This window comes from Oryx dammah, unplaced genomic scaffold (assembly GCF_014754425.2).
Source record: "Oryx dammah isolate SB20612 unplaced genomic scaffold, SCBI_Odam_1.1 HiC_scaffold_26, whole genome shotgun sequence".
Taxonomy (NCBI): Eukaryota; Metazoa; Chordata; class Mammalia; order Artiodactyla; family Bovidae; genus Oryx; species Oryx dammah.
This window is the reverse complement of record NW_024070210.1, coordinates 46,698,695-46,721,859: the sequence shown is the minus strand read 5'-3', so window position 1 is coordinate 46,721,859 and position 23,165 is coordinate 46,698,695. Positions and strand designations below refer to the sequence as shown.

Sequence of the window (23,165 nt, the reverse complement as noted above, 5' to 3'; positions counted from 1 at the left end):
TCATTGAACATGTCTCAATATACCTAACAATTAAAGATAAAACACTTAGAAAGAAGTTGTCACCTTTTGGAATTTATATTAAAATGTTCTTCAGAACTAGTTACTCAAACAATCAGTTGGAATACCAGGATTAAAAGTTTAAGCATTTGATATTAACTAAAAAGGAAATGCTGACACTGAAACCCAGAAAGAGAATTTCCAAGTCACTCTAAGAAATATAATATTTTACCTAGCTGGTAAAAATACCTGTACTTCTTTAGAAACTATGACTATAAGTACAGTAAGTTAAAGACAGTAGCTGTTGGTATCAAAACAATAATCTATACTGAACTTTCATTTTCACCTTCACTTTTAACCCTAATTGATAAATGGTTAGGCAGCCAATATCATATAGGTTATAGTATGCATCAAAGTATAATTTTTAGATGAGTGAAAGACAAAAATAAAAAAGAGATGAACTTCAAAGAAGTAAAGATATTCATTAGGGTAATGGCTAACTTTCTAAGAAATCTTGCAGGAATAGTCAACAAAAAGCTTTTTATTTTTTTTCGGTATGTGGAGGAAAGTGGTTGGGCTAGGGAGGGATAATCAGTGGCCAATTAAGAGTTATAGGTACAATGGCGTAGAGATGATTCATTCTAAACCTAGTTCAGGCTGTGACCTCAGAAAAGTAACTTTCTCACTTGTAGATTCAGTCAATCCATCTGTAAAATCAAAAGGCTATGAGAAGATCTAATTCTTATAGTCTCTAATGTGCTATGAATCTCTGAATACAGAGAACACATCCAGCCTAGTCATACACATTATTTTCCCTACCAACAACATTTGATTCATCAGCACAAATGGATAGTTGAGATGGCCAGGAAGTAGGGGGCAGGGGAGTTATACTGTGGCATCCTTTGCACTTGGAGAGTTTTCAGCTAACAGACTTCTACATGGTCTTGTAGTATTTGCAAGTATACTGCAAATTTGGCAGTATTTGCCTCTCAGTTTGTGTGCGCCCATTCTTTATGCAGGGTTACTGACAAGGCAAACTTTCTTGCCTCTAATCATTGCCAAGTCTATGCTTCAACCACTCATGCCAAAGAAGATGAGGTTGAAAGGTTCTGTGAAGACCTACAAGATCTTCTAGGACTAATGCCAAAAGAAAAGAAAGAGATGTCCTTTTCATCATAGGGGACTGGAATGCAAAAGTAGGAAGTCAAGAGATACCTGGAAGAACAAGCAAGTTTGGCCTTGGATTTCAAAATGAAGGAGGGCAAAGATTAACAGAGTTGTGCCAAGAGAATGCTCTGGTCATAGCAAACATGCTCTTCCAACAACACAAGAGATGACTGCACACATGTACATCACCAGATGGTCAATATTGAAATCAGACTGATGATATTCTTTACAAAGATGGAGAAGTTCCATATATTCAGCAAAAACAAGATGGGGAGCTGATGGTGGTTTAGATCATGAGGTCCTTATTGCAAAATTCAGAATTAAATTGAAGAAAGTAGGGAAAACCACTAGGCTATTCAAGTATGACCTAAATCAAATCCCTCATATAGTGCAGGTGAAAAATAGATTCAAGAGATTAGATCTTATAGATAGAGTGCCTGAAGAACTATGGATGGAGATTCATAACATTGTATAACAGGCAGTGATCAGAAACATCCCCAAGAAGAAGACTTGAAACAAGGCAAAATGGTTGTCTGAGAGAGCTTACAAAGAGCTGAGAAAAGAAGAGAAGCAAAAGGCAAAGGAGAAAATGAAATATATACCCAGCTGAATGCAGAGTTCCAAAGAATAGCAAGGAGAGATAAGAAAACCATCTTATGCGAACAATGTAAAGAAATAAAGGAAAACAATAGAATGGGAAAGACTATAATTCTCTTTAAGAAAATTAGAGATATCAAGGGAGCATTTCATGAAAAAAAAATGGGCACAATAAAGGACAGAAATGGTATGGACCTAACGGAAGCAGGAGATATTAAGAAGAGGTGGCAAGAATACACAGAAGATCTGTACATAAAAGGTCTTAATGACCTGGATAACCAAAATGGTGTGATCACTCATCTAGAGCCAGACATCTTTGAGTGTGAAGTCAAATGGGCCTTAGGAAGGATTACTAAGAACAAAGCTAGTGAAAATGATGGAATTCCAGCTGAGTCATTTCAAATCCTAAATGATGATGCTGTTAAAGTGTTGCACTCAATATGCCAGCCAATTTGGAAAACCCAGCAATGGCCACAGGACTGGAAAAGGTCAGTTTTCATTCCGGTCTCAAAGACAGCAATGCAAAAGAACATTCAAACTACTGTACAATTGTGCTCATTTCACATGTTAGCAAGGTAATGCTCAAAATCCTCCAAGCTAGGCTTCAAAAGTATGTGAACTGAGAATTTCCAGTTGTACAACCTGAATTAAGAAAAGGCAGAGGAACCTGAGATCAACTTGCCACCATCTCTTGGATCATAGAAAAAAGAAGGGAATTCCAGAAAAACAAACTACTTTATTGACTACACTAAAGCCCTTTGACTGTGTGGATCATAACAAACTGTGGAAAATTAACCAAAAGATGGGAATACCAGATCACCTTACTTGGCTCCTGAGAAATCTGTGGGCAGGTCAGGAAGCAACAGTTAGAACTGCATATGGAACAATGGATTGGTTCAAAACTGGGAGAGGAATAGGTTAAGGCTGTATATTGTCACCCTGCTTATTTAACTTACATGCAGAGTACATCATGCGAAATGCCAGGCTGGATGAAGCACAAGCTGGAGTCAAGATTTCTGGGAGAAATATCAATAATCTCAGATATGCAGATGACATCACCCTAAATGCCTGAAAGCAAAAATTTTGTAACTAAAGAACCTCTTGATAAAGGTGAAAGAGGAGAGTGAAAAAGCTGGCTTTAAACTTGACATTCAGAAAACTAAGATCATGGCATCAGGTCCCATCACTTCATGGCAAATAGATGGGGGAAAATGGAAACAGGGATAGACTTTATTTTCGTGGGCTCCAAAATCACTGCAGATGGTGACTGCAGCCATGAAATAAAAAGATGCTTGCTTCTCGGAAGAAAAGCTATGACCAACCTAGACAGCATATTAAAAAGTAGAGGCATTACTTTGTCTACGAAGGTCCCTTTTGTCAAAGCCATGGTTTTTCCAGTAGTCATGTATGGCTGTAAGGGTTGAACCATCAAGAAGACTGAGTGCCAAAGTTGATGCTTTTGAAATGTGGTGTTGGAGAAGATTCTTGACAGTCCATTGGACAGCAAGGAAATCAAACCAGTCAACCCTAAAGGAAATCAGTCCTGATGATTCATTGGAAGGACTAAAACTGAAGCTCCAATACTTTGGCCACCTGATTTGAAGAGCTGACTCAAGATCCTGATGCCGGGAATGACTGAAGGCAGGAGAAGGAGGAGATGACAGAGGATGAGATGGTTGAATGGTATCACTGACTCAATGAACGTTAGTTTGAGCAAACTCAGGGAGATAGTGAAGGACAGGGAAGCCTGGTGTGCTGCAGGCCATGGGGTCCCAAAGAATCAGACAACTGAGTGAGGGAACAACCACCACCATTGCCTTGAAAATGATTTCCTTTTAAGGCTGCCATTCTAATACTACATAAATTATTTCCAGGGGGAGGAGGAAGAGCGGGAACAGGATTATAGGCACAATTAGCAATTTAAAATGACAGTATAAACAGTGCTGCGATGAACATTGGGGAACATGTGTATACCTGTGGCAGATTCATGTTGATGTAAGGCAAAACTAATACAATATTGTAAAGTAATTAACCTCTAATTAAAATAAATAAATTTATATTTAAAAAAGAAAAAATAAATAAAATAAAATGACAGTATATCTCTACAGCAAACCACTCCCTCAAACAGCCCATTTTCAAATAATATAGGTCAAAATTACTACTGAGTAATCTCTCAAAATGTTTATTTCCCCAGGAAGACATGATTTAGAAACAATGGATTAATAATGCTAAAAAGACTTCACTGCTTTTGTAAGAAAATGGGCTTAGTGTCAAACCAATTTAATAAATGGAATTTCAATGCCGTGGGGAAAGTTAAAAGTCACAAACTCCAAAATGATGCTTAAATTGCTTATAATGAGATAGTTACTGGTATTTTTTCAGTTGACACAACTGTTACACCACTATCAACCATTCAAAACACTATTTGAGAAAATATTAGGAAATTGTTGTTGTTTAGTTGCTAAATCATGTGCAACCCTTTTGGAACCTCTTGGATTTGCAACAGTTGGTCTCTGTTTCCTTCTCCAGGGATCTTCCTGACAGGGATTTCAAATAAATCTGGATTCAGCTCACTTGCTATTGTTTTGATGAAAATAAGACAATCATCTAACTCACGTGTCTTTTTATCGACCATTGCCCTTAATCACAGGTTTACTTGTTGACTCAGCAGTAAAGAAACTGCCTGTAATGCATTAGACCAGGGCTTGATCCCTGCGTCCCGAAGATGCCCTGGAGGAGGAAATGGCAACCCACTCCAGTATTCTTGCCTGGGAAATCCCATAGACAGACGAGCCTGGTGGGCTACAGTCCATAGGGTCTCAAAGAGTCAGACATGACTGAGCATGGACAAGTAGCATAGCATAGTCCCTAATCACACCCATCTTATGGTTTCAGAGAATGGGAAATGCTTTTGATAGAAAAGATTGAAAAATCAATTATGAAAATTAGAGCAGAATCATTGGAAAGAAGCACCAAAATGCAGTGATTCTTAGAGTCTTTGAAGAGATTTCAGAGGAGCAATATAAGACAAAAGGAATAGACAAAAGACAGACAAAAGGAAGTGTGTATCAGTCACTTAGTCACGTCCCACTCTTTGCAACTTTATGGACTGTAGCCTGCCAGGCTCCCCTAGCCATGGAATTCTCCAAGGATGAATACTGGTGTGGGTTGCCATTTCCTTCTCCAGGGGATTTTCCCAACCCAGGGATTGAATCCAAGTCTCCTGCATTGTAGGCAGATTGTTTACCATCTGAGCTACCAGGGAAGATGAAAGGAAAGACTACCTATATTCCTAACGTTAGAAATATACTGAAATACACTAAAATAATATTCATGGGCTCCCAGGTGGTGCTAGTGGTAAAGAACCTTCCTGCCAATCCAGGAGATATAAGAGATGTGGGTTTGATTCCTGGGTTGGGAAGATTCTCTGGAGGAGGGCATGGCAACAACCCACTCCAGTATTTTTGCCTGGAGAATCTCAGAGAGAGAGAGAAGCCTGGTGCGCTATAGTCCATAGGGTTGCAAAAAGTCAGACACAACTGAAGCAACTTAGCATGCATGCAAAATAATACCTATCACATTTGCTCTTAAAAATTCAGACTAGCATGCATTTCAATAATTTTACTCATCATTATCAGTAATGAGGAGCTCAAACCTTTAAAGATCACTTCTCCTTTGGCCAAAAGCATCATAGCTTTTCATAAATAGTATGGATTGCTTGAGCTCAATTATGGACAGTTTGAGTACCAGGCCAGTGGGGAGGGACAGGAAAGCATGAAATGCATATCGTTTAGAGGAATGATGGAAGCTGAAGAGTACGTAAGCATGACAGCCTCATGCTGCCTGCCTCTCAGCTTTATCCGAAACATTTCCTCAGCTGTGCCTGGAATGGTCCCTCCATGTGTACACACTTACAGCACACAATCATGCCTTCATTATACTCTCTTGTTATTAAGTAATTTATTCTTCCTCTTCTCCCTCACAGGGGATGAAGTGATATTGCCATATTTCCGCTGTCCTATACAAGCCTTTGCACTTAGATGCTCAGAGAGTGTCTATCAGATAATGAATTACATCTTCTGGAAAGTGACTTCATGAGAAACTGGACCTTAATTTCTTGCTTGCTGATATATTCTCAGTGCCTAGAAAACTTTTGGCATATAATAGGCACTCAATAAATATTTTTAAAATGAATCGATGATTCAATTAAGCAGCACTCTCTTTAGAAAGCAGGCTCATAGCTCAAACAGCTATAATGACTAGTGACTTTAAAGTAAAGTGTATCTCAACAGCTCTGGTCCAAATATGAATTAGATTAGGATGACCAGTACCAAAGTGCAGGTTATTTGTTAAGCATACTAAGGTTAAAAAAAAACAAACCAGTGCTTTTCTCTTATCGGTACTATAGAGGCATGACTATAATCTAATAGAATCTAAAATTTTGGGAGACATAATGGGTTTCATTTTAAAATAAATGAAAGGCTCAAATTAAACACTCAATTAAAATGTATTTGTTTGACAGAAATCACCTCTAGAGGACAATTTATTCCTTAATGCTTGACATGAAATTCTCTTAATTGTGTTCAAGGGTGAACAGTTGGTCTGCCAGAACATTATTAAAAACATATGTTTGAATAAATAGATGAAAAAAAATTCTAAAACTCCCCAAATGATGAAAACAGGTTTTATGCCTAGCCTCATGCTAAACATGTGGAATAGCGTGCCCCTTTGAAAAAGGGAACAGACTCTCACTCTTACTGTCACAAATTGGAAAATTGCTTTTCCGTTAGATGGATGGCTGCATTTACCATGTGGGAACAAATCCTCCAGGTCCTTGATCAATCACTTGTCCAAATAGGAAAATTGTAATCCCTTTCCTCCTTCTCATGAATGCTCCAAAACAAAAGATAGACTTTTTTTTGCAACAAATGGGTCTAATACACTGTGCCCTCATAGCTAATGTTCTGTGGTAAAAGGAAAGAACATTTGCAGTAAGCAGGAGGTACCTTGGAGGACTGGAAAGTTTGGTATTAATGTTTAGGTTATTTACCAGCAAAATAGATTCAGGCTCCTTATTATGATGAGAAATATGTAAAAGGAAAATTTAATAATGTATAACCAGACTCTCTGACTTAATACATACTTTCTCTTTATTTGTTTGTGCCCCAAATCCATCTTCAAAGAAATGGGAGTATTCTTGAAAGAAACCAAACAAACTCTAATAAAACAGTAAGATTATGAAGTTACCTGGGGACCTGACTAAACATAGAGGGGCTTTAAATAGCAAGAGAAATTGTGATTAGATTTTTTTGATTTAATGGTGTCTAGGGAAGTGCAGAGAATTAAGCAGTTTTATCCTTTCCAAAATGCATAAGTATCCTTACTATATAGAGAGGTCATATGTTTTTTTCTTGAAGCTGAATTTAATTTTGTGTTTTTAAAAATAAGAGGGTATTTTATATCAACGTATAGAATCTAGAAAGATGGTACTGATGATTTCATATGCATGAGTTAATACACAATATTTGGCTTTCTCTTTCTGACTTACTTCACTGTGTATAATAGGCTCTAGGTACATATACCTCATTAGGGCTGACTCAAATGTGTTCTTTATATCTAAGTACTATGAGGACACTTTAAAGAGATGGCTCCCAAGTACATGAAAAAGTTGGTCCTGGCTTGAAAAACTGGCAAGAGATTTAAATTTTTTTATATCGTAAAGGGACAGAGAAAAAAAATAGTAAGTTTTCTAAAATAAATGCTCTGAGGAAAGGGAAGGCAGGGGTCTCTGAGGTTAGACTTTTCAGATTCTGTAAGAGCCAAGGTGAGGGGGAGACCCCGGGCCTAGAGGCATAAAGAAGCCTGTCTAAAGTTTTGTTAAACCAAGAGAAATGTCACCTTGGTCAATGTTAAAAGAAACATTTAATAAATAAAAATATCAACATCAAATCAAATGTGTAACCATCGGTAGATATAATGTACCACATTTTGTTACTGTCAAAGTTCATTTGTCAATTTCTCTCACAAAAAGCAGGTATTCTTTTCTCTTATGTTTATCTACCTTACTCTTGCTCTTTCGATGAGAAGCTAGCAATTGGTAAAAGTACACAGCCAAACCCAGCTGATGGCTTTTGTTTTTAAAATAGAGTTTTATTGGAGCACAGCCATGCCATTTTGTTTACTTAGTATCTACACTGTTTCTGCACTAGGAATGCAAAATTGAGCAGCTGTCACAGACACTGTAGGACGCACAGAACTGAAAATATTTATTCTCTGGCCTTTCACACCCATACAAAAAAACTGCCAACCTCTGCTTCAGAGTATTTCCAATGTAAGCAGAGACTTTGTCTCACGGTGTTTTAAATATGTTAAGATCCAAATTGACCTGAAAGTCACTAGATACCAAAAAGGCATTCAAAAATATTTTTATTGTTTACTTAACTTAAAAAGGTAGTAGAAAAATAAAAGTGGTAAGTTGAAGGATGGATGATTCTTCTCTTTTAAACTATCATTGATTTATGTTTTTTCTCTGTAGTAACATGATTGTGCTTCTCAGAATATCAGAAACATAGCAATGAAGAAATCTGACATCAGCTCACAGAGATATTTGGAATAAATTAAACTTGATACTTTTCTTTACTGGGATTCTTTCCAAAAGATTTTTCTATGTTTTTTTTTTTTTTAAACATAGTTCTCTTGACAGTGCAGTTCATTTACTTTAAACTATTAAATCATAGTTATATTTTAATTGAATTCAAATGTTACAGTAGCTGCTCTGAAGAGTTCTTATAGACACTGACATGGGACAGACTTCATTGTGGCTGTCCAGTTTCAAAATAGGCTGCCTCAAAAGGAATAGCTCCTGGAGACTGGACCAAGATGGCAGAGGAGTAGGACATGGTGCTCACCTTCTCCCACAAATACATTCAAAAAAGTGAGAGAGGAACTGGGATGGGACCTGTGCCCCTGTGAAAGAGGGAAAGCTTCCACATCCTGCGACGTCCCCTCCCTGGTGGAAAGACTAGCCCGGAGAGAAGCGGAGCGTCAGAGCCTTTGACGAGAGCAGAACTAGTTTTTGGAGAGCATAGCGGAGAGAGACTTACACAGATGGTAGATGTCACTGCCCTGCACTACGCAGCCTGAGATGCTCATCTGTTGGGATGGGTGGGGGCTGGCTGCTGAGGCTTGAGTCTTAGAGGTCAGACCCTAGAAGAAGACAGGGATTGGTTGTGTGGATACAGCCTGAAGGGGCTAGGGTATAGTGTGCCACAACCAAGGGAGTGGCATGCCAGAAGAAGCCAGAGTCCACCAGACAGGCAAGGCACAACTGTTTGGAGGTGCACAAACATAGGAGCTTCCTTTTCTGGATGAGTACTCTTAGGCAGCAGGGCACCACCTGCAAGAGCTCCAGGGTCAAGCACAGCCACCACTGGCATTTCAGACTCCAGAGGCAGGTACTGGTGCTGGGTGCCAACCACTCTCTCCACCTTCCCAGGAGTACACGCAGGCCATGAACCTGCCCACCCTCTATCAATGGGATAATGGCCAGCACACACTGAGGAAAGAGACAGCAAGCATCCAAACCAAAACAGCACCCATGCTAAAAACAATTAAATCCATACAAGCGACACAGTAATCTTTCCACATATAAATTGTCCTCCAAAACTACAGTAGATAATTGTTTCTCTTAAACTCACAGAGTAGGAGAAATATAAGCAAAATGAAGAAGTAGAAGAACCACTTCCAGTTAAAAGACCAAGAGAATTCCTCTGAAGGGGCAAACGGTGTAACAGACTTCTTCAATCTAATAGACCAGAGTTCAAAAAGCAAGTAATGAAAATACTGAAGGAATTAAGAAAGGTTATTGACAGAAATGCAGATTGCTATAAAAAAGTAACTAGAAACTATAAGGAGGAGCCAAGAAAAATTAGAAAATTCATTTGCCAAGATAAAAGCTGAGCTAAAGGTGATGAATAGCAAAATGAATAATGCAGAAAAAAGAATAGTGATATGGAAGACAGAATAATGGAAATTAGTCAATCAAAGCAGAAGACAGAAAACCATATAAAAAATAAAATGAAAGCAATTTAAGAAATCAATAGGGTAATATAAAGCATGCCAACTTATACATAATAGGGATTCCAGAAGAAGAAAGAGAAAAAGGAAGTAAAAGGTATTTGAAGTAATTAAGGCTGAAAACTTCCCAACCTAAAGAAGGAAACAAATATCCAGGTATAGAAAGCATAGAAAGTCCTAAACAAAATTAACCCAAATAACCCTATATCAAACTATATTATAAGAAAAATGGTAAAGTTAAAGATGAAAAGAGTATTCTAAAGGCAGAAAGAGAAAAACAGAGTGTCAATTAACAAGGGAACCGCCTTGTTAATTACAAGGGAACCCCCATAAGACTATCAGCTGATTTCTTTACAGAAACTCTGCAGGCTAGAAGGGAATGACAAAATATATTCAAAGTCTTGAAAGGAAAAAAATCTTCCACCTAGAATACTATACCCAGCATGATTATAATTTAGAATAGGAGAGAAAATAATTCCTCAAACAAGCAAAAACTAAAAGAATGCAAAAATACTATTAATAAACCTACCCTAAAAGAAATACTAAAAAGTCTTCTCTATGTAAAAAATTAGCAAGAAGGTTTAGGATGGAGGAAATTATAAATAGAAATTAAGTAACTTAAATTAGCCAATACCCAGATTTAAGGGAAAAAAAAAACTATTTTGAAAACAAGAAACAGCAAAAGGATAAACATTAAGAAGTAAAAAAGAACATCAAAATCATAAAATGTGTAGAAGGAGAGAAATAAAATGAAAAAAAGTAGATTCTTTTCCCAGAATGTATAAATTCCTTTTTTTTTTTTTTTTTTAAGAATGTGAGCCTACTATATGACTATCAGTCTAAACCAAACAGTTAGAGGAAGGGGCTGCATGCTCATGCTCCATTGCGTTTGACTCTTTGCAACTCATGTACAGTAGCCCACCAGACTCCTCTGTCCATGGGATTTTTCAGGCAAGAGTACTGGAGTGGGTTGTCATTTCCTTCCTTCCTGGTTCAGGAAGATCATGCCCCCTATGTCTCCTGCATTTGGCAGTGGAGTCTCTACCATAGTGCCACCTGGGTAGCCCAGGAAAGGGTTTGAACTTGTGTCTCCTGCATTGCAGGCAGATTCTTCACTGTCTGAGCCACCAAGGAAGCCACAGGAAGGGGCTAACATACTTATAAAATAAGGCAACAAATCAAAACTACACAAAAGATTCAAAAAACAAAAATAAAAGAATAAAAGCATAAAGTAAAAGGAAATCACCAAACCACAAAAAGAAAAAGAAACAGAATCAACTGGAAATGGCAATAAATACAGATGTATCAATAATTATCTTAAATGTAAATGGACTGAAAGTTCCAATCAAAAGATACAAAGATGCAGACTGGATTAAAAAAAAAAAAAAAAACAGAAAATAACCAAGAGCATATAATATGCTATCTACAAGACATGGACCTCAGGGCAAAGACATACATAGACTGGAAGTAAAAGGATGGAAAAAGATATTTCATGCAAATAGAAATGACAAGAAAGCAGCCACTGCAATACTCATTTCAGACAAAATAGACTTTAAAACAAAGGCCATAAAAAAAGATAAAGGAGAACACTATATAGTGATTAAAGGATAAATATAAGAAGATTTTACATTGTCAATATATTTACACCTAATATAGGGGCACTCAAATACATAAAACAAATACTAATTGACATAAAGGGAGAAATTGATGGAAATACAATAATAGTAGAAGACTTTTAACACCCCACTCACACCTACGGACAGATCTTCTAGGCAGAAAATCAATAAGGCACTGGAAATTTTAAGTGATACAACAGTTAGACTTGGCATTTTCAGGACATTACATCAAAAACAAAACAAAACAGAATATATACTCTCCAACTGTACATAGAACATTCTCTAGGACTGACTGCATTACTAGGGCATAAAACTAACCTCAACAAATTTAAGAGTGCAGGCACTGTTTCAAGAATATTCTCTGACCACAACAGCATGAAACTAGAAATCAACCATAGGAAAAGAAATGAGGAAAAAAAAAAATGATTATGTGGCATCTAAACAATATGCTGCTGAAAAACCCATGCGTCAATGAGGAAATAAAAGAGGAAATTTAAAAATACCTTGAGACAAATGACAATGGAAATTCAACCATGCAAAATCTGGGATGCAGCAAAAGCAGAACTTACATGGAAGTCCATAGCAATATAGGCCTTCCTCGAAAAAACAATAAAAATCTCAAATAAACAACCTAACCTACCTACCTACCACCTAAGAAAATTGGAAAAAGAAGAACAAACAAAACCTAAAGTCAGCAGAAGAAAGGAAATAATCAGGGAGGAAATAAATAAAATATAGAGATTAAAAAAAAAAAACAGAAAAAAAATCAATAAAACCAAGAGCTGGTTCTTAGAAACAATAACAAAATTAACAAACCTCTGGCCAGGCTCACTGTGAAGACAAGAGAGAGAATCCAAATAAAGTGAGTAAGAAACAAAAAAATAAGAAAACTCAATCAATACTGAAGAAATACAAAATATCCTAAGAGAATACTATGAACAATTATATGCAAACAAATCTGACAACCTAGAAGAAATGGGCAACTTTCAAGAAACATACAGCTCACCAAAACTGAATCAAAAGAAACAGATCATCTGAACAGACCAATCATTAAAAATAAAATAGAATCTGTAAAAACAAAAAAAAACTTCCTACAAACAAAAGTCCAGGACCAGATGGTTTATGAGAATTCTACCAAGCAGACAAAGAACTTATACTGATCCTTCTAAACCTCTTACAAAAGATTGAAAAGAAGAGAATACTCTCAAAGAAGCCTATGAAGACCCCCATCATGCTAATCCCAAAACCAGACAAAGATACCACCAGAAAATAAAATTCCAGGCCAATATCTCTGAACACTATATACATGAAAATTCTCAAAAAAAAAAAAAAAAAACAGCAAACCAAATTCAACACACAAAAAAGATCATACACCATGACCATCCCAGGTTCACAAGAATGAGTCAACATGTACACGTCAATGTAATATATCACATTAAAAAGCAAAAGTCAAAACCCACATGATCATCTCAATATATTTTTTAAAAAGTGACAAAATTCAGCATCCATTCATGATAAAAACTCTTACCAAGGTGGGTGTAGAGGGAACATATCTCAACATAATAAAAGCCATTTATGACAAACCCACAGCCAATATAACACTCAATAGTTGAAAGTTGAAAACCTTCATGTTAAAATCTGGAACAGGCCAAGGATACTCACTCTCACCTCTTGTATTCAACATAATTCTGAAAGACCTAGTCACAGAAATCAGACAAGAAACATACATAAAATGTAACCAGATTGCAAGGGAACAGGTAAAATTGTCACTATATTCAGATAACATGACACTATATACAGAAAACCCAAGGACTGCACACAACAACTACCAGATCTAATAAACGAATCCCGCAGAATAGTACTACACAAGATAAACATCAGAAATCAGTTGCATTTCTTTACACTAACAAGGAAATATGAGAAAGGGAATGTAAAAAAAAAAAATCCTTTGAAAATTGCACCCCAAAATAAAATACGTAGGAATAAACATGACCACGGAGGTGAAAGACTTACAAGCTGAGAACATTAAAACATTATCAAAGGGGAAAAAAAGAGGATTCAAAGAAATGGAAATATATCTCTTGCTCTTGGATTGAAATAATTAATACTGCGAAAATGGCAATACCACCCAAAGCAATCTACAGATTAATGCCATCACTATCAAAATACCCATGCTATTTTTCACAGAACTGGAATAAATTACTCAAAAATGTATATGGAACTATAAGAGACCCAGAATTTCCAAAGCAATCCTAATTTAAAAAAAAAAAAAAGGAGGCATAACTCTTCTAGACTTCAGACAGTGCTACTAAGCCACAGTAATCAAATCAAAACAGTTTGGTATTAGTACAAAAACAGACATACGGATCAATGGGAAAAAAGCCCAGAAATAAATAAACCCACACATATGTTCAATTTATTTTCAACAAAGGAGGAAAAAATATAAAATGGGAAAAAGACAGTCTCTCACCACATCAAGTGGTGCTGGGAAAGTTGAACAGCTGCATGTAAATCAATGAAGTTAGAACACACCCTCACGCCATGCTCAAAAATAAACTCAAAATGGCTTAAAGGCAAACATAAGACATGACACCAAAAAACTCCTAGAAGAGGGTACAGGCAAAATATTCTCTGAGATAAACTGTACCATGTTTTCTTGGGTCAGTCTCCCAAGGCAATAGCAATAAAAACAAAAATAAATGAATGGGACCTAATTAAACTTACAAGCTTTCATGCAGCAAAGGAGATCATATTAAAAAATGAAAAGACAACCTATGGAATCGGAGAAAATATTTGCAAATGATGTAAGCAACAAGGGCTTAATCTACAAAATATACAACTGATACTGTACGTAGCTCATACAACATAACAAAAAAGAACAACCAATGGAAAAATGGGCAAAAGACCTTAATAGACATTTTGCCAAAGAAGACATACAAATAGCTATTAGGCACATGAAAAGATGCTCAAAATTACTAATTTTTAGAGAAATGAAAATCAAAACTACAATGAAGTACCACTTCACACCATTCAGAATGGCCATCATTAAGATTTATGGATAACAAATGTTGGAGAGAGCATGGAGAATATGGAACTCGCCTACACTGTTGGTGGGCATATAAGTTGGTACAGTCACTATAAGAAACAGTATAGAGGCTCTTCAGAAAATCAAAGTTATAAATTACCATATGATCCAACAGTTCTACACCCAGGCATATACCCAGACAAAACTACAATTCACAAAGGATCCCTATATTTATAGCAGTAATATTTATAATAGCTAAGGCTGGAAGAAGCACAAGCTGAAATCAAGATTGCCGGGAGAAATATCAATAACCTCAGATATGCAGATGACACCACCCTTATGGCAGGAAGTGAAGAGGAACTAAAAAGCCTCTTGAAAGTGAAAGTGGAGAGTGAAAAAGTTGGCTTAAAGCTCAACATTCAGAAAACGAAGATCATGGCATCTGGTCCCATTACTTCATGGCAAATAGATGGGGAAACAGTGGAAACAGTGTCAGACTTTATTTTGGGGGGCTCCAAAATCACTGCAGATGGTGACTGCAGCCATGAAATTAAAAGACGCTTACTCCTTGGAAGAAAAGTTATGACCAACCTAGAAAATATATTGAAAAGCAGAGACATTACTTTGCCGACTAAAGTCCGTCTAGTCAAGGCTATGGTTTTTCCAGTAGTCACGTATGGATGCGAGAGTTGGACTGTGAAGAAAGCTGAGTGCCGAAGAATTGATGCTTTTGAAGTGTGGTGTTGGAGAAGACTCTTGAGAGGCCCTTGGACTGCAAGGAGATTCAACCAGTCCATTCTAAAGGAGATCATCCCTGGAATTTCTTTGGAAGGAATGATGCTAAAGCTGAAATTCCAGTACTTTGGCCACCTCATGTGAAGAGTTGACTCATTGGAAAAGACTCTGATGCTGGGAGGGATTGGGGGCAGGAGGAGAAGGGGACGACAGAGGATGAGATGGCTGGATGGCATCATGGATGGACGTGAGTCTGAATGAACTCCGGGAGATGGTGATGGACAGGGAGACCTAGCGTGCTGTGATTCATGGGGTCGCAGAGAGTTGGACACGACTGAGTGACTGAACTGAACTGAAGACATAAAAACAACTTAAAAACAACTTAAATGTCCATCAACAGAAGAATGGGTAAAGAAGATGTGGTACATATATACAATGGAATACTAAAAAAGAATGAAATAATGCCATTTGCAGCAACATGGATGCCACTAGAGATGATCATCCTAAGTGAAGTCACAAAGAAAAAGCCAAATACCATATGATATCACTTATATTTTGAATCTAAAATATGGCACAAATGAACCTATCTACCAAACAGAAACACAGTCTCATAGAAAACAGGCTTGTAATTACCAAAGGAGAGAGGGAGAGGGATGAACTGGGAGTTTGGGTTACAGTTAGAATGGATAAAGAACAAGGTCCTACTGTGTAGCACAGGGAATTATATCCAATCTTCTTGGAGAAACCAAACTGGAAAAGAATATTTTTTAAATGTTTACATGTGTATTACTGACTGGCTGAAAAAAAACTTTGCCAGAGAGTAAAAATTAGCATAACATTGTAAATCAACTATACTTCAAATAAAAGAAAAAAAAGAATTGAGTTCCCTATCACTGCAGGTGAGCAAACAAAGAAATGATGACAACCAGTAAGGGATGCTGAAAGAGTTTCCTGATTCAGAGAGGGATTCAATCGGTTGACCCCTAAGTACTTTTCATGCCTAAAAATCTATAAGCTTTTGATATTTAGCACTAGGACATTCTATAAACTGAAAAAGCATACACTATCAGAAAGTTTTAAAAAATCATTCTTATGATGTTCTAGAAATACGACTGCCCACAACTAGAGAGTAACCCCTGCTTCCTTAACTAGAGGAAAGTCCTCACAGCAATGAAGACCAAGCATAGACAAAAATAAATAAATTTTAAAATTAAAATAAATAAATAAATAAATAAATTCTATGAGCAATAAACCTGGAAGATTTAATACGAAACAAGTCCTTTTATCTATGTATGTGTGTGCACATGCTATGTCACTTCAGTCATGTCTGACTCTTTGCGACCCGGTGGGCTGAGCCCACGTAGGCCCTCTGTCCACAGAATTCTCTGGGCAAGAATACTGGAGCGGTTTCTGTGCCTTCCTCCAGGGGATCTTCCCCACTCAGGAAATGAACCCCTGTCTCCTGTAGCTCCTGCATTACAGGATATTTACCGAAGCCCTATAGATACATATAAATAGTTTACATAGCATATATGGTTCATATATGGACAAAATGCACTTATAAACTTAGACTAGGTTTCAAAAGATTAACTCTAGACGAGCAATAATTCAATTTTAAATTGTTACTGAAACTCATGAAAGGCTGTGTGTCTGTATGGATCACTTTTAAAGGACCTTATTTACTGTAGTGTTTGGGTTAACAAAATTAGCAGCACTGAAATAAATATAGGGAGGGAGGATATAATCTAACATTAGGGTTAAGACACCATAATGACTCTAGAAGTGTTTGTGATGTTAAACAGCTTTGTAACCTTGCACAACACATTTTAATCATCAGGCTCTAGTTTTCTCAAATATCAAATAAGGCTATGGTTCTCAAACTTTAGAGTACCTGGGAACCACTTGTTGGGCATATTAAAAAGTTTCTGATTCAGAAGATATGATGTAGGGTAGAAAATTTACATTTCTAAGTTCCCAGATGCTGCTAATTTAGTCAAGGGACAGCACATGGGAATGGAATAAGAATTGAGAAGATGATGGCAGTTACAAAATCCTTAATACTTCATAGCTGCAACAGAGAAGGTAGCCAGCATCTAATAAATTACATCCAAACTGTAATTATCTATTAAATTAAAAATTCATTTGATTTGAAGAAAGAGTTTCCCTTTGGATTTCAACAGAGATTTCTGAACATGTAAAGATTCTGTAGTACTTACGTCATAGCTTGATAAATGGATTCAATCCCATAACGCATGGCAAATTCATCGACTATTTCTTGAGAGGCATCATCAAAGAAAACCTTCCAGGCTTCATCGCCTTTGACCTCTGGGATTTTCACTCCACCATTAGCTTTCACTTCAGTCAAGTAATGGAACAAATTCTAAAAGTAAGTGTTTTTCAAATGTTTAGTTTTCTCAAACTAGGCCTGACATATTTAACTGTAACTTTCAGTAAATTATACTTATATTGTAGTTGCATCTAATGTTTCATCAGAATCTAGAAACAATAGCAATATCTCAGATTTTCATTTTACTGAATCTCATTCTAATGCAATTTCTGATTTTATGTCTGTCTAGGTCTATACAGAATCAATGATTTAAATGTTTCAGATACAGTGTATCATTTTAGAAGGAAGTAAATGGTTTTGTAAGTAAACATTTCTACATGCTAGCACAGATTTTGCATTCATGGGCTCTGAGCAAATTAAAAAGCTCTGGATGAATAATGTGTTTTGACTATGTTAATACAAAATCTAGATATGCAAATAAAACTAAAGCACTTCAGCTGCAAAATGGTACAAGTCCTGACAATGAATTCAGGCTGAAAATAAGTATTTTTACAATTTTGTAATGAAAAAAAATACTACATACAATTCCTTTTTGCTTCTAAGAAGTTTAGAAACTGCTGCAGCATGGGTTATTGAAGGACTCTGTCTGAAGTGGATTTCAGTTCTTTTGGGTTCTTGGACCCACAGAAAAGACTCTGAAAGGCAAAGCATGATGCTATTCCTGTCATTCCATATCTCTGTCCACATTTTATGGCCAGAGTTGGCTCCCTATCCTGCCAGTTCAAGAGATTTATTGCTGTTGGTCTAAAAACTGAACCACTTTTCTTTTTTTTTTTAATGACTTTATTTTTAATTAAAGGATGTTTACTTAACAATATTGTGTTGGTTTCTGTCATACATCAAATGAATCAGCCATAGGTATGCAAATGTCTCCTCCCTTTTGAGCTCCCCTCTACCACCCACCCCATCCCACTCCCCTGGCTGTCACAGAGCATTGCATTTGGTGAACCACCTTCCTTGATGGATTATCACTGGCTAGTCTGTACTCAGGAGACTAAGTCTTGGTTCTATCTCTAAATACTGTGCAATGTGTAAATGACTTAAACACTGTTCCTTGTTTCCTTCTTTAGTGAAAAGGAGATGCAAATAATTACATATATGTTTTCATAGACATACTTAGGAAAAATAATGCGCAAACAGCAATGATTCTCCCAGCTATCTTTCTGTTTCTTAGGAAGGACTTTCTCTGTATCTCTTTGAATAGGGGGAAAGGTATAGTCCTCAGCTTCACCACATATTTTTTGATACATGGGATGTGTCATTTGCATCATGGAAAAGCTCCGGTGACATGTCAAACTAAGCTTTCAGTTGCAAAGCATCCGGTAGAAGCCCAAGATTACTTGTCTGTGCATGGACACTGAGGCACAGAAGGGAGCTAGTGCATCTGCCCTTTTGATTCAGTCTGAGTGGTCTCTACTTCTTTCTTAGCCAACCAAGCTCCTCTTCTTGGGTAGTATATTCTCTACTATTCATGGGTGCACACCTACATTCTGATACTTGCTACCCAGATATGTTTGTGGAAAGGGTAGTTAAAATGGAGGAGGGTTCAGTATGTATGAAGTCCTCTGTTATACTCAGAGAAAGACAGACAAATTTACTGCTAATTACATTGGCTCCCCAAAGACATTTCTACAACATCAGATTTTTCATATTTAATAGACAACAGTCCTAATTAAATCTTCAACAAAACCTGAGCACTAACTCAGAGTTCTCAAAAATTGGCATGATTTGGATCTTCTCTTCCATTATTAAAGTACTGATACTATAGATTTAATGCTTCCAAAATATCATGACCCATTTCTTCAAGGAATGCTTTCTAACAGTCTTCTTCCTCCCTGGAAGGATGGTAATTTGCTCTCCTTGTTCATTATCATCTCATTGCCTTGTTTATTAAAACTTGCCTCATATGCTTGTTCTAAACCTCATTCTAAGACAACCAGCCCTCTCTTTAGGGGGCAATATATAGGCTATGTGATACCCTAGCACATCACTTGCTATTGTAAAGAATAGGAACTTCAGGGACAATTTCACAAACCTAATTCAATTCTATTTTTAAAACAAATATTTTGTTGCATTATCTCTAATCAATGCAATTTTTTCTAGGTCTTATTATTAATATAATTCAAGTTACTTACCTCATGTAGACATGTATATTGTATATGATATGGAGCAACTTTCTCCTCTCCTTTTATTTCCACATTAATTTTCAGTCGAATGGCCCCAGACACAGCTGATTTATCTGTCCGTTTCTCTGATAAAGCAGAAAGTAATTGGTCAGTCACCTTTGACAATATCATTTTTCTTATACATGATCTCAAAAGCTTAAAAACAGGCTTATATTGCTAAAAGTCACTTTTCTAGATCAGGTTTGATTAACAATAATGATTCTGCTAAATACAATTTAAAGTAATGCACCTATATGTCATTGAGATTGTCAAAATGAGATATAGGTATTTCAAATAAAAAAAGCTTAATTAGACGATTCTACCATTCTGATACAAATTTCCATGTACTAGATCAGTTAAGACGATAAAAATTAATTATTTGGGCAATTAAAAGAAAAATAACCAAAAGATAAATTAATCAGGAGAGTACTTTATCAAAAAGTCCCATTCTTTCTGTCCTTGAAAAAAATGAGTCAAAGCTCTAACAAAAACATCCGTTAACAGTTTTCTCTGTCAGTGATTCATGAAGACCTATAGTCTACAACCTGTGTTTACTTATGAGTGTTAGATTCTTTCTTTGTTTGAATGGAGTCAATATGTAGTCAGTTAAAATAATGTGGACTTTCCTGGTAGCTCAGACAGTAAAGCATCTGTCTACAATGCGGGAGACCCGGGTTTGAGCCCTGGGTTGGGAAGATCCCCTGGAGAAGGAAATGGCAATCCACTCCAGTACTATTGCCTGGAGAATCCCATGGACAGAGGAGCCTGGTAGGCTACAGTCTATGGGGTCGCAAAGAGTCGGACACGACTGAGCGACTTCAGTCAGTCAGTCAATGTATGTGTATATATGCATCTAATATGAACTTAGGGGTAGCTTTGAGAGAAAGATAAATATAGCCACAAAATTTCCAGGGTGAATGGAGGTAGGGGACCTATGACTGATACCTGCTTCCCTGATGAAACACATAAAGAAGCAAGCTGATCCATCTGAAAAACCAAAGATGAAAAGGGAGACCACACCAAGTTGGTGGTGAAGACTTCTTTAATTGCCCCTCTTTCTAAGCATTACTATATTTTTAGCCAAATAAGATACAGTTAAATCATGAAGTCTACTTTCTTCTTGTGGAATGTCTGTGGATTTTTCATGGTTAATAGTTAATAGTCACTGTGTTGCTAAGAGCCTTCTCTTAATGCTGGGATTATGAGAGTTTCTCCTACTGGCCAGGAGAGAGTTGATTCTCAACAAATGCATAAGTTGTCTGCTGCAGCCAAGAGAAAGTCAGGTCTTCAGACCTCTTTGTCACAGACCTTTCCCCAGGATCACAAGGGAACATTTTAAGTACCATCATCATAATGGATTCGGGGGACACAGGCTCTGCTTAGACACCCAGAACTTTTGGCTAACTTCTGCTCTGCATGGTGAAATGAATTCTGAGTGTTGAGGAAGGAGTAACACTGTACAAACAATGAAAATATGTTACTAATGGGGATTGAACCCATTGTGGATTTTATACAAAGCTAAAACCTGTTTTCCCTCTAAAGGTTAAACATCAGTAATGACGGCACAAAAGTGTGAATTGAGGATGAGCAGGCACAGGCATCCATGGTGGGCTGCACTGTATTTTTCTCTCCATACACTGAAGGACAGTTTCTGCAGGAGAGCTGGGTGGCTGATTTTATTAGAAGCATACTCAAATTCTTTTGCAAACTGACTATACCCTTGTACATTTTGTCAAAAGAATAAGAGGAATTTCTCTTCTGAATTATAACTCAATTCAACAACATGCTAATTTATCACAGGAAAACAAAAGTGCATGTATAGTCAATTAAATTGCTCTCTAATTAAAACACAACTTGTGAGAGTTGTGCAGAGTTAATGGTCTGAAATTTACCGTTTCCTAACATCTCTGTTTTCATGTATAAAATTATTTAATAGTGTAAACAAGACACAGGAGGATTATCATTATAAGTGAAACAAAAACTCTATGCCAATAATGGAGAAGCATTAGTTTTAAGAAAGATTTCTTCAAAATAAAATATTTTTGATAATGAGTTTTTAGCCTAGCTTGAATCATTTGTGTTCAGTTATATGTCTTTCCTTCTTAATTCAGATGGCCATTAATTCTGTAACCTCATTCCTTTACTTTGCAAAATGCTGTTTTACTTGAAGTATGTAGATTCTAAAAAGTGATAAGCAATCTTTAATTTGCTAAAATAAGTAGGTATCCTAAAATCAAACATTTCATAATCCTGGAAGTGTGTAAACTTTTCTTAGATTCACCACCTTATCTTAAAAATGTAATTAAAACATTTTCAATAATAAGTATATTTTTAGATCATGTCCTTTGCAGAAAATGAGGTGATCTGTATCTTTTTACTGTTATTTAAGTCAGCACTAAAGATTCTAGGTTATTATTCAATTGTGGGAAAAGTCAAATTAAAACATCTTTATTTAATTCTTGGTACAATAATAAAATTCTATTTTAAAATTATACTAATTAAACATTCTCATATCTTCATCATCAGAACAAGCATATAGGTAACCAGCTTTGCCTTACTAAAGCCTACTTATATCATCTTTGAAAAATATCTAAAATATACTTTTTGTTTATTGCCAAAATTCATTAAGGTACTAAAAGGAAATAAGAAATAAGTCAGACATTATTAAGTTACAGGTTATTTGTTTTCTATACATTTGGCAAAGTTTTTTGAAGCTGCTGCTGCTAAGTCGCTTCAGTCGTGTCTGACTCTGTGTGACCCCATAGACGGCAGCCCACCAGGCTCCCCCGTCCCTGGGATTCTCCAGGCAAGAACACTGGAGTGGGTTGCCATTTCCTTCTCCAATCCGTGAAAGTGAAAAGTGAAAGTGAAGTCGCTCAGTTGTGTCCGACCCTCAGCGACCCCATGGACTGCAGCCTTCCAGGCTCCTCCGTCCATGGGATTTTCCAGGCAAGAGTACTGGAGTGGGGTGCCATTTGAAGCTATACTTTATGAATTAAAAATTCAGAATGGAATAATATTTTTCTCCTAAAAGACACCCATTTGATTCCTTGACTTTCTTTCATCTCAAATTTGTTAGTATCTTTCAATAATATTGAGTTTAAATAATTATCACCTTATTTTCTAATGAAACTTACCTGCCTAAAGGCCAAGTAAATGTTCTAGAAAAACACTGGTTATTTTTTATCAATATGGGAATATAATACCTGTCACAGATATTCTGGAATTTTATTTAACATGTTTCAACTAGATATAAAGATAGTCACCTAAATTGTACCAGACATCCATTTCTCCACTCAGGGTCCTCACTTCTACAATTGTTTGTCCCAGAAAATCATCTGACTCCTTTTTGAAATGTTGCTTCACTCTGGATTTGATGTCATCATCTTCATCCCACACTCTGACTTTGATTCGATCTGTGGAGTTATGGCACTCACTGA

The 23,165-nt window shown here is 36.6% G+C and overlaps 1 protein-coding gene across 1 annotated transcript in view; it reads right to left on the bottom strand.

The window, feature by feature from the left end:
• UNC13C (unc-13 homolog C) overlaps positions 1-23,165 on the bottom strand; it is a 692,819-nt gene that overhangs the window by 310,609 nt on the left and 359,045 nt on the right. Inside the window, exons 12-14 of the mRNA XM_040226553.1 lie at positions 22,992-23,161; positions 19,696-19,811; positions 17,430-17,593 (exon numbers count right to left, since the gene is read on the bottom strand). Coding sequence (XP_040082487.1) covers positions 17,430-17,593; positions 19,696-19,811; positions 22,992-23,161 — 450 coding nt within the window. The remainder of the gene's footprint in view (positions 1-17,429; positions 17,594-19,695; positions 19,812-22,991; positions 23,162-23,165) is intronic.